The sequence below is a fragment of the Takifugu rubripes genome, chromosome 22 (assembly GCF_901000725.2).
Source record: "Takifugu rubripes chromosome 22, fTakRub1.2, whole genome shotgun sequence".
Taxonomy (NCBI): Eukaryota; Metazoa; Chordata; class Actinopteri; order Tetraodontiformes; family Tetraodontidae; genus Takifugu; species Takifugu rubripes.
Genome location: NC_042306.1, coordinates 9,444,670 through 9,457,654, shown reverse-complemented (window position 1 = coordinate 9,457,654; position 12,985 = coordinate 9,444,670). Strand labels below are relative to the sequence as shown.

Sequence of the window (12,985 nt, the reverse complement as noted above, 5' to 3'; positions counted from 1 at the left end):
ATGGATAATGGCGGAGTGCTCCGTCCTCCCTTCAGAGGTCAATGAGACAGACCTTTAATGGAGTGCTTTGCATCCCTCTGATGCATCAACATACACCAAGTCACACAGAGATTACCAATGTGGAGAAGTTAATTCCGAAATTGGCAAATAAACCTCATTATCCGGTTGATCGCGGACTGCTAATGCAGCTGTATTGAAACTTTTTGTTGTGGCTTTACTTTAAACAGAAATTCACATCAGTGGGTTTGAGGTAGAGGCTCTGATGGGAAAATCCAACCCCGAGTCCTTTGATTATTTCCCTCCTGTTTTTTTTCCCTCTTTGCACCTAGCCTGTGTTTCCACTCGCATACCAGGGTGAGCCGAGACAAAAGGGATCAGTATCATCCCTGTTTATCCTTGTACTGTATTTTTCAATATCAGTGGAATGTCTGCCTTTATTTTTTCTGTGTTGTGTTACAGCAAGAATGCCAGGTTTGCTATTAGTAGTCAGGGTTGGGCTCCAGGCAAGTCAGGGATGTCAAAGGGGTCACCTAGGCAACACCCAACTCGCAGTGAACCCAATCTCCAACCTAAGCCTTGAGTCTGGGCATGGGTCTCGACTAACCAAACACTCCTGTAGCATACTTTTAAAACAATTCCGCAGAAAACTCCACAAATTACAATCGTTTTTCAGTCGCTTTAATTTTTTTTTTAAATTCATTTAACCTTGCTCATTTGAAAACGTATAACCATTTCAGGGATTCCCGGCAGCGTCCTGCAGTAGCCCAGTAATAAAGGCCACAGAGATGTTGCTTAGAAAGGAAAAGCTGATGCCAGTTACTGACAATGATTCTCATGTGATCGCTAACTCATGCTAATGTGCCCTTGCAGCTTTAGAGCTGCAGGAGCAGAATGGGAAAAAATAAAAGGCACAAGGAGAAAAATAACTGTAAACAGCACTGGAGGCTGCAGGATCATTATCTTAACCATTGAGACGTTTGTTAAGCCGAGCAAAAGAAAAAATATGCAGTCAGATCAGAACACCGTTGAATTTCCTGCTCCTCCTTCTGAAACCCGTCCCTTCTCCGTGGAACGTTTGCACTGTCCCCTGAGCCTCAGATTAAAGCCAAAGGGAAATGACATCCCTATTGGTAATATCCACAATGGGACCCAGGCGCTACATCTGCTGGCCAGCCGGCCTCAGCACACGCCATTCTCCTGGACACTGGGATGGAGAGATCAAGGGGTGGATTGGTTCTACCCTGCCTCGGAGAGATACAAGCACCAAATCCCTCAGCGACCTTCTTAACTCTCCTCTCTCATGGTACATTGCATCAGAGGTTCATATGTTGCAATCGGCTCTTCTGAAAATCAGTCGTTTGATTCTCGTGTTTGCTGTGCCTCCTTTTAACCCCCGTGTCCCCTCTCGCACCCTGACTCGCAACACTGCATAATCTTCCGTCTTTCCTCCATCTCTTCAGCTCGCCGACATGAAAGGCAGGTGGGCGTCGGGTCCGAGGCAACGGCGGGCTGCGGAGGGCTTTCCGACGATTCGGTGTAATCCCGCTAACGCTGGTGTGGGTTGGCCATATCCTGCCAAAGCAGTCGTTCATCGCAAGAATGCGCTCTGCATGCCAGGGTGAACAGCTGCCGCACACCTTTACGGCCTTAAAGGCTTTGAAGGGAAGATATCTCTCTGCCTTTGTTATTCAGGTACAAGCCCGCTGGCAGCGAGAGAACAGTATGAGCCTGGTACAATAAAGCTAACCTCGTCTCCAAGCATTCACAGCAACAATCTTTCCAGTTTTCAATTCAGTTGACAGGTGAACTATAGAATTGTGGACAGGAAACTAAATAGAGAGAAGCTGTTTGTAAAGAAGCAACACTTTTCTTCCTTTTCTCTTCGTCCTAAATTCCAGACTCACCTATTTCTTGTATTGTATGAGCATTTGAATGTAAAGTCCAACTAAATTGCAATGTCTCGCATTTCCTCAGGGAATAAAATCCATGAAAAAAAGTGCATCTGCAGATTTGAAATGGCGTTCAGAATTTGTTTCCGTTGGAGTTGGATTTGCAGTCCCACAAACACACTGCGTTCTCGTGTTCTTAGAGACAGCTGTTCTGTTTTATGGTGCTGTAGGCAAGATTAGGCAGGAAAACCTAATGTTAGACGGTCATCTGTTCACAAACACCAGCTCCAGAGCCCTGATTCACTCCAAGATCTTTTCATCCGTCCACATTTGCATAATTATGCTCGACAGGATGAAGGAAAAAAACAATCATTGGTATTGGCTTCATGCTAATAGGCAGGTTTAGCCTCTTAAATACAGATTGTGTGTGCAGTTAGGTGGGCAGCGCTTCCTTAAGAAACTCACCCCCATTTTAGACAGATGGTATTTGTTACAAAAAGAGAATTATGTTTTACGGGAGTTCTATTCAACTCACTGCACATCCCTATGGCTCAGTCCCTTTTTAACCGTTTAATTGTTGACATCCTGTTTTCGCCATCTTTTATGATAAGAACTCTTACACGACAAAAATGATGCACGCCACATTATTCCTTACGGGACGGAGTGTGGCCACTGGTCACAGTGGATGGAGTCTAACAGGGATTACTATTGTCAAACATCAATCTACAATTAAATAGCTTCTTTGACTGAAGCATCCAAAACACTTCTGGGCTAATACGTTAATAAGTTATAGTCACGCAAAGAAAATTTACCACAGAAGAGGCTCTCTCATTGCTGCAGGGTGCAGGAATTATATGGTTCATTAAAGATTTCGCTGATTTACTCTCTGGTTCATGACTTTGTCATGGTGATTCATAAATGAATAAGCCCTGTTTAGTTGGCACACAATATGCACCAGCGTGTCCCCAGGACATGGAAGGATATAAACTGGGATGAAATAGGGATAACATCATTTAATCTGCACGGGTTTTCCCACTGGTCAGGAACTGGACAGTGCAAAAAGAATGTGATTTTTTGCAAGTCAATGTGAAATGTTAATCTGCACTACTGTGCAAAACAAGCTATTTTTTCCCCCAGGTTTAGCTACAGGCTATCTCCTCATCGACACTTTCACCGTAGTTATCAACTAAGTCATGCTGCAGAAAGTGTGTCTGTTCTCTGCTGATTAGTTATGTTCATCAGCCTGGTGCTAAATCATCCCTGAGCACAACAGTGGGCGGCCATGTCCCATTTTAACACGGCCTTGGGAGTGCTGTAAAAGCTGCAAAACACTAAACGGACGCAGGTGCAGATGGAAGTCAGCACATATAATATGTTACAGCCAGGAACCAAGAAGCTGTTAGCATTTATACTGGCATTGGTCTAAATAAAGTTGATTGCGAAGCGCAAATGTAATCAAATGTTTGAATTTCTAAAAGGTCAGACACTCCAGAATTTGTGTTTGTGTTGTTTTTTTTTTCTTGACAATCCCGGGAGGAGTCGTTGATGGAGTGTCCCCTGCTGTTGAAGCGCGGCTGATGCTGCTGTAACAGCTCTCAGAAGGCCCTGGCGACTTTTATCCACGTCTTAACAAGAAGCAGGACGTAAAGGAGATGTCCAGAGCTCCCGGCTGCTGCGGCGCTAATGGCTATTGATCGATTTATTAGATAACCCTCTCACAACCGTTTGGGAAGGTCAGACCAGGCTTTGCTGGGATCACTTGTGTTGCAGGCGAAGTTTGGGCACTTTTAATGAACGTCTCAGTAGTTTTTTGCTTTGAAAAACCTCCCTTGGTTTTGTAACCAGCATTTTTCATGTTAAAACAACTATGCACCATCCTCAGAATGGTTTTAATTAGTTGTACACCTCTAAGACATGTGTGTGTTCCTCTGACTCCCTCTGTGTGCGCAGTTATGTTAGCTAAACCTCAAACGCAGTGCCTGCTGAATCGGCAGCTACTTTTTCCGCAGACTCATGAGTGTCTTGACGTCTTTAAACATGTCTGTGTGTTGGCCTGCTAGGACGACTTGGCCGTGATGCACAGGCAGCTCGAGAATGATCCGCCGATGATCTTTTTCGGCGCAATGCGTGCGCGTGGGTGCGCACAGTCGGCGTGTGTTGTCTCCTGATCTCAAGAACCTTCTGTGCTGCTACCTTTGGAGAGGCCTCGAGTAAAAGCAGCACGCCACATTCCAGAAATGCAAAAGTCGTGAGGGGAATTCCACCAATGAAAAGGGTGGCGCTGTGGCCATAAACAAGGAGGAACAAATCTGACCACTACTTGCAGACAGAGTGAGTGAGAACACACAGTAAAGCTGCGTGTGAACAGTTTGTGCGCGACTCACAGTTTTGGCTCGGACCGTCTCCCGATGCTTGACACCCATCTTCGTCGTCGCAGTCTGTGCTGCTGCCCTCCTCTGCTTCTCCGCTGCCCAGCTCGTCCCATGGCTCCATTTGGCCCAGTTTAGGAAACCTCTCCTGGGTCTCCTGCAGCAGGAAAACAGCAGCGACTTATAAACTCACATTATGGACGATGCTCAGCGCATCATCAGCCGCCATCGCCCTCCGCGGAGCGCAGCGTGAGGCGACACCGGCATGTTGCATCGAATTACAGCATCGGAAACATTCAGTTTGCAAGAGCACCCTAAAGAATTGGGCATCTTTGTTGATCCAGAGATGTTGATGCACATCATCACCTGTTAAAATGTGCATATCTTACATGCCTGATTTATTTGGGTAGACCATTAGAACGTCAGACATCTGGAAATATTGATTACCATCTGTCTGGTTCCCTCCTGAGTCCTACATGCTCACACTCCACTGCTTGACACTGTATAGACTTTAAAAAATTGCAAGTCTCATATTTACATGAGATCGTAAATCTTTCTGGCCCGACTAATTGACACCTCCTTCGTGATTGATGGAATGCTTTCTTTTGACCTTAGTCTTGCCTTAAATGGTGAACCCCCTAAGCAGCAGTACGGTGTACAAAAGGCTGTCTGGCGAGGAATGCTACATTTTACGATGTTCTCCCTCCCAGCGTGCGCCCAACTAATTGGACCACCTGCTGGCCCTTCCTGCTGTCCATCATCAAGTCGCTCTTTCTTCCTTCTTGATGCCCTCCTGACGTCACGGCAAACGGCATTTTAAAGAACAAACCGAGCGCGCCTGCGAGGTGTGATTGTCGGATTTGTCCGCCCTGTTAAAAACAGGCGCAGATATTTACGGTGTGCCTGCACATCTGCTGTTAAACATTCATGAGGAGGCTGACAGGCTCAATCCCGGTGCCACGCTGACCTTCACACGGAAGGAGCAAGCGCTAAAGACATGTGGGGAGGTGAGCTGGAGGAGCTGAGGTGAGCCTTGGAGTATTGAGGGATCGCTAATATCATTGCCAACGACACGAGACACTGTTGTGTCATTTGACGCGCCCGACAGCAAAGGTGACCTTTTAACAGCTCGCCTTCAGCCCCAAAGAAATAAGCAATTTATAGAGCGGGCATGCATCCATACTGCTGCTGTAAGACTTGAGAGGTGGCAACTCCTGATGTGGAGTAATGCTGCAATCATGTCAGACACTTCCCTGCTTGGGAGAAAGTCAAACAAAAGTCAGAATCGCATCCACTGGTGCCACCGAAATCGAATTTCCAGGACGCTTTACAAGGACGAACGTGTCAAATTCCTGATCCAAAAGGGAAAGATTAAGCAGTCATTAACATTTACGTCTCTTCATTTTGTTATTGGCGAGATATTTCAGTCTCCATCTCTCCGGGCTGAAAGCGAATTAAAGATTAAATGCCCAGACAGTCAGTGCCTTTATCTGATCAACAGAATTGGGGAAGAGTAATGAGGAGCCGGTGTAAAGCTGAGCCGATGTCGAACGCGTAATTGTCAGCATCAATTCTGTTGCGTCTCAAATGGAGTGAAACTCCTCAGAAGAGTCGGGAACACATTAGTATTCTTTACAGCCTTCTCCTGAACTGCAAAGTGACAGGGAAAGAGAAGAACAATAAGCAAATATAGTTAGACCTTACATCTGCCGCTTGTTCTATTTTCACTGAGAATTGTAAAAAGAATAGAACAAAAGTCTCCCCTAACTCAAAAGCGGCTGTTACAATTCAGGGAAATGCACAGTCTTCGAGGTCAGGTGTCACACCGGCAAGTCTTATTACAGCTCGAGGAAACTATTCTGTTGTCTTGAAACAGCAAAAAGGGCAATCTGCGAGAGGTGCACCTATCTAACATACCGCGGCCGGCTGGGAGAAGATAACGGCAGAGCTGGAGCAAAAGATGGGGAAAAACAACTATTTCCGATGGCAACACAAAAATCCCATTAACTATTGAACTGTTTGTTCAGCTAATAAACAAATCTGGTGCAGGTTCAGGAGGAAGAAAGACATTCTCTGAATAACAGAGTTTGCAGCAACGTCACCCGGATCCCTTTTTGGCTATTACGCTAATTACTGTCCCATTAAACACAACAGTGTCTGATCCAGCTGTCCTTAAAGCATTTTAATTTGGGGGAGAATCATTCACAGCTCTGTTGCTCATGGAAACCACAGTGTGTGCCATTTGGTTCCTTTTCATGTCATCATTATTATCATAATCATAATTATTACTGCAGAAACGTTGTACTTTACTCGATTTGTGGAATGTGAGGCAATGAGCTAAAGGAGGTGTGAGGCCACCATCCTGTCATCTGAATTTTCTGTCTCTCCCTGACAGCTTATGCGGATGAAAAACGTGAAGAGTTTGCTCAAAATGTATCCCATCAGCAGCGACGCTCCACACTTCCATGCAATTTAATTGAGTTGGGAAACAGAGAGTATGACGGAAGCGCCCGTAGCAGCTTATGTACTTAGGAGCCTGAAGTGACTCCGGTTCTCTGTTGAGGAGTTGAGGAGGTCGCAGAGACGAGCAACTCCATCAGTCATTAGTTTTGCCTTTCATCCAACAGCAAAACAACACTTGAACTGGATTTAATTCCCCAGCTGTTTTGTCATCCTAGATGACATTCGCCAACATTTTGGTTCAACTTAGCCCTGATTAGACTTGACTTAATAAAACAACAGGGGCAGATGCACCAAATGTCTCCAAGACAATCAGGTAGTGACCATTTGAAAATGAATACTGAAGAAGCAACAAAGAACAGAGGGACGGAAGATACAAAAGGGTATTGTGTGCACTCTAATAGGTTGACCGCGCTTGCTTGGGAAAAGCGAGTGATTGTGGAGTGGAGGAACAAAAGACAAGCTTTTCCTCTGACATGCCAGGACAAATCAGGTAATCCCATAAGGTTTCAAATTCCAATTCATGAGATGTGTCCTAGTCGTCCACTCGCACTGCCAACTCTTTTCGATCTGTCTCCAATGCATATTTTTCTCCTGCCAGAAAGGATGATGGGATGTGGCTTGAGAGGATCAGAACCAGAATTCCTGCACAGCGTTGACTACATCCGGCGTCCACAGAGAGAATGCGTCTGTCTGTAACCAGCAGCTGTAGACTCGGTTTTATATGGAAAGAGGGAAGTTGGTTACGATGGGTTTGAAATGTGTCCTCATGCACCACATGTGGGCTACTGCGACCCAGTCAGCATCTGAAGTCATGACTTCAGCGCGGCACATGGCAGCCTACTCTTTTCCTTCCATGATCCAGTGAAACACATCCTCCCCACTGGTGGTCACGGTGAAACCGGATAAACGGACAAAGAAAGCAAAGCTTGAGGACCCCGAAGGAAAAAGTGAGAGTTTAGGAGTCTACCTCCCGTCCTCCGGACCATAGCAGCACCCCTCTCTGCATTTCTGTCTGCGTGATGAAGATATTTCAGGCAAAAAGAGGCAGATATCCAGACAAATGGAGGATCCTAAGATGATGGACACACTGCTGGCAGATTTACAGTAACTGCTGACGCACCTCAGCCGTCTATAGCTGCTGATTCTGGGGACATATGATATATGGTCTCCTGGATTAATAGTGTTGGCTGTGGTCAACCAGAAGTCCTCCAGAGAGTTTTTGACTGGCAGATCAGGAGCACTCCTCAGCAGAGAACAATAGAGGCCGTCTTCATCCGGACGTTTGTGAAAGCTTTGAAATCCGCAACGCAGAAAATGTTTTCATTTTCTTCAGATTCGTAAAATGGGAATCGGGGCGGCGAGTGCCAAAAAAAGTTTTCTGTTAGCGTAACCTTTTCCGTGGTTAAAGGCGAGCCAACCCAAACCGCTCGCCGACCATCTAATCTTGCTTTGCTGATGTTTAAACAGCTTCTCAGCAACGTATTCCCACAACTGGACATGCACTAGTGCACATGAAACACTAACTTTTATTGTGTTTTGTAATTTGTGGAAGATTGTGACACAATGAAGAATTCTTTCGTAACTTTAGAATTAAGTCCAAAAATTATGTAATTGAGGTTTGGACAAAAACACTTTGTATTGTTTAAAAGAAGTTCCCAAATACCGAGAAAAAAAAAAAGGCTTCCTTATCCGAGGAATGCAGATAAACATTGGTTCTTTGTCTCGGGAGTTAAGAGTGAAAACAAAATGTTTTCTTTCTTTTTTTTAAGTGACTCTTCTCTTCTGCGAACAAACCCAGAACAGTCCGGGTTGCCCATGAAATTTGAGCTGTTTTCAGTTTTCTACTTCAGAATAAACTGACTACTTCTTCATTGGAGTAATGCCAGGAACACTTAGCTCCAACTGCAGTTATTAGATGCTGATTCTGTAGTTTTAGTGAGAAGTCATCAGCTGTGACCTCACCTCGCACCTCTGGAGGGATCACAACAGCCGCCCGCCCGCTGACTCAGGTGCGATACGGAGGCCTGGCCAAACGCCGGCGTCTGTCATGCGAGTTATTGCAACGCTGCTTGAAAAGCAAATGCAGGGTCGGCTTGAGTGACATCAGCGAATCTATGAAAGCCTGTCGGAACAGCTCGCCAGGTGATGGGGAGCGTGTGTGGGGCAACAGGCGGTTAGAACTGAGAGACCTGGATACAGAACCGGCAGCGGCACAAGCTGACGTTGCCGTTCCGTTCCCAATAAAACTCCAATGACTCCAATTAGTTAATCAAATATGCATGTGATACTAAAACTGGTCCAGATACAGCTGCAATAACCTAAATGCTTGCATATTGTTAGTTGTGTAATAACTAATCTCTGCTCTGTGTCTCCATGGAAACATTCAGCTGTTTGTTCAAAACATCAGTGCGTTCATTACATACCTGTCCTAATAAATAAGTTTATAATATGGTCAGAACCTACATCTTGTTTAGGTGTGGTTGAACACTGTAAACTAGCGGTGCTGCACAGTCCATGTGACCTCTGATCTTTACACCAGGGCATGAAATCTCATGACTTCTGCTGGCGGTGTGTTTGTGAGGTCATGGCTAAACGTGATTGGTAAATCCCAATCTGCTTTTCCCCATTTAAAAATCCCCCTGAGGAAATTTTGGCTGCATTCCCTGAAATGGAAAATCTGGACCGACGTTCAGCTGGATGCTCCAATTAACCGGAAAACACACCGCCTCTGGCCACCACTTTCACTGTCATAGAGGAATAAGGAAGGATTACATATCTTGGTACAAGCCAGAACACTAAATTAGTCACATCTTGAGCTTTTAAAAAAGCCGAAAAACACTCCCGGTTTTTCCCTGATCTCTGCATCTTATTACCGCATTTTAAAAATGTCACACTTGAAATCACAGTCTGGGTTCAGGGGGTCCAGTTACCCAGCCTGGGCAGAGGTTTGTTGCCGTGCGGTTGCCATGGCAGCGGCGAGGAGCAGCCATGTAGGCCTGCTCCATCTTCAAGTGGAAAGAATCCCCACCCTGTGACGTGCCACCGGCTCAGCCACCACAGCTTCTTCATCCCTGCACTCCTCCTCCCATCACACCTGCTTTAGCACGTTTCAGCTGGCATTTCTTCAGCTAGCATTCAAACGTTAGCATGCGTTAGCATTTTTAATATAAGATGTTGCTCTTTGTTAAATATTTCCTACCATCCAACATTTGAATGATTTATAATGTCTGATATTTGAAAAACAGTAATTCTTGTAGCCGCATAAAGCTAACATGCAAACCTGATTTAAAGCAGTAAATCCTCAGTCAGTCTCATAAATCTCACACATGCTCTGCTGCAGCTTGTGTCTGTCTATGGTTTCTGGCTATGGGGTTTTTGTCTCCATGTTCTGTTGACTTTAAATTTTCTGGCATCCAAAAGTCTCAAGAAAACCAATATAAAACGTGAAAAGAGCACCCACCCAAAGACAGCTGGACCGATGGCCGCGAATCAAAAATCCATTTTCAAACATTTATTGTTCACAATTGTGCTATTTAGAGGAAATACGCGGGTGGAGGGCCACGGCTTGGCCGGCGCACTTAATGGAGCGTTTCTTTGAAGGTCAAGATGTTTAATGCTCGTGTGTGACATCTTTTTATGCATTCGATTGTAAAAATGGAGGCATTCTTGGTAGCGAGAAGGAAACCGCTCGCCATTCCTCATTTATTCCGCTGTGCAAAAAGCGTCTACAAAAGGGCGAGTGTGAGTGAATGTGAACATTTGTCTGCTGACCGAAATACATAATTTCAAACGTTGCTCCAAGTGGAGAATGAAAAGAGAGGTCAGAGTCTACGAGGCAGCGGGGCAGTTTTCTCAATCCTCTTAGTGCCTGAAAGCTCCGGGTCTAACTATCCACCTGCAGGTGAAATTAAAAGGCTTAACTCCTCCACTAATCTCGGAAATGGAGGTTATACAAATCTGTTAATGCTCAGATTAGGGATTCTCTGAAAGAGCTCTAAAATCTTAAAATGGAACATGTCCAAGTTCATAAATAATATACTGAACTTCCTCCTGAAATACATTTTATGCGTCACAATAATCCCATAAAACATAAGAATAAACAGAAAATCATCTGGATAGCTCAAATCCTGGAAATATGTTGCTGTACATTGTCCAACAGAGGAGAGCAGTGTTGGTGCGGTGGTTACTGCAGCACCTTCGCTGCAAGGAAGTTTTCTATGTGGAGTTTGCAGGTTTTGTTCTAACCTGTGTGGGATTTCTCATGTTAATCTCGTAAAATTATGCTCAATAGTGCATAAAATTATCCTCAATAGGTTCAGAGAGTTCTTGTGCCTGGGACCTTTGTGACCCACATTAGGACTTCTTTATAGTTCATACAAAAGAATAATTTCGGCATTAACGTTTGATTGATGCTTAATATTTGTATATTTCTTCATCCTTCATAGCGATGCTACTGTTTACAGGCTAAATCCATTAAAGTTGCATTGCATTCGTACGATTGAGGCTGAAGTCGTTACCGGTCCTTTTAAACAGTGCGCTTTCATGTCAACCCAACATAAACATAAACCTTTTCAACTACTGTATTTCAAATGCCAGTCTCGCTGCCGCGTTTTGTTCTATCATCGTTTGCTCTTATCTCACACAAACACAAAGCTCGTGCCGAAACCGTGCCACCTGGCCCGGATTCCACGCGGGCTTTTTCGGAGCCCGGCAAATGTCAACGGGACGCCTTGCGTGGTTACCATAGCGATAAGACACTTGACAGCTGCCGCGCGCAATGGGAAGTTGCAGATGATCCCGGCGGGTGTCGGTGGCGGACAGGTGGACGTTCGCGCCAGAAGATGAGCCCTCCGAGATGAGAGCCGAGGTGGAAAACGCGCCTTTGATGGAGGATGTAAGGAACCATCAAAGACGGTTAGGAAGGAGCAAAGGGGATGTGTATGACGGATGGAAAGATTAATTTCGCCCAGTGAAGATAGAGGAGGTTAAGGATGGCTGGTTTTTCCTGTGAGCAGAGCAGTCTGGGCCACAAAAGGAGGCAGGCAGGCAGAGGGAAAACAAATCTCGTCATTCTCGTCTCCCAAATATCGCCTCTGGGGACAGTAAAAAAAAAAAATAGGCCTTTTCTTCCTGGGCCTTTGCAGCACCAAACCCCATCTACATGACAAAACAGAGGGCTTTGAAGCTCCTGATGTCACACTGGTCTGACCGTCACTCACTCCTGACCTTTCGCTTTCACCGACTCATCTTTGTTTACTTTTTATTCCTTTTGTAGCGATTCACTGAACTCGGCCGCTGCCTCCATCTAGATTCCATCTTTGATACTTCAGCGCTCTCAAAACAAGGGATTCCAAAACCCAATGAGGAAAAGATGGCTTTAGAGAACTGACATTTTGCATGCCAAACTTTTCTTCCCTTTGAAATTAGTTTAAGACATGATTTCTTTTAAACAAACAATTTCTGTGGTGCCTCAGATCGGCCCCGTGCTGTGTGTGTGTGTGTGTGTGTGCATGCACAATAGTGAATCTCACCTGGTTGAAGCGCTCCAAGGTCTCCTTGACTTCGGCCAGGGTCGGGTTGGGGATGCGAACTTTGACCTCTTGGTTTTGTCTCTGAGCACGCAGCCCATTCCCCACCACTCTGCCGGTATAGCTGGAAAAAGCCACACACATATTTTGGTTAAAAATAACTGAGAAGCCCAATCTACCAAAGACGGCTTAATCGACACAAATGTGTTTCTAGAGGAATGAAACCAGCATAAATCGCCTCACAGCAGGGGGGAAGTGTCTCGGTGAGTTGTGTTGACTGCAGTGGAGCTGCAGTATGGATCGATATTCACAGCCTGTGATGAAAGCTACATGTTTTGACCCATTTTGTATGTGTTTTCGTTTTGTCTGAGGATCCTGATCTAACCGCGCTGCACTGCTCTGGGGGCCATGTGATCGAAAGGATGTGATGTCATTCTCAGATACAGCAGAGATATCCTGTTGGACAAATAAATATCCAAAAGAGCAGAGTTGAGGTTAGCTTCGTTTTTTCCCCAAGTTTCTCTTGGTGGAAATGGATTGAAGCTAAAGTGTCTTGGTCCTGACCAGTGAGAATTAAATGAATACAGCTCTCCTAGTCCCACTGAAATATCATCACATTGTCAACACTGTACAACACTATAGATCGCTAACTTTAGCTAAACCCCATTAGCGCCTCATTTGCCAAAGATATAACACATAGCAGCACGTTCCGCAGGGAGCATTACACACCCCATTA

At 45.2% G+C, this 12,985-nt stretch overlaps 1 protein-coding gene across 2 annotated transcripts in view; it reads right to left on the bottom strand.

Moving 5' to 3' along the window:
- Nucleotides 1–12,985, bottom strand: part of LOC101067285 (glypican-5-like) — a 66,916-nt gene that overhangs the window by 7,821 nt on the left and 46,110 nt on the right. For both annotated transcript variants that reach the window (XM_011616402.2, XM_011616404.2), the window contains 2 exons: nt 12,253–12,373; nt 4,274–4,415 (listed from right to left, as the gene is read on the bottom strand). In XM_011616402.2, the coding sequence (XP_011614704.2) occupies nt 4,274–4,415; nt 12,253–12,373 (263 nt within the window). The remainder of the gene's footprint in view (nt 1–4,273; nt 4,416–12,252; nt 12,374–12,985) is intronic.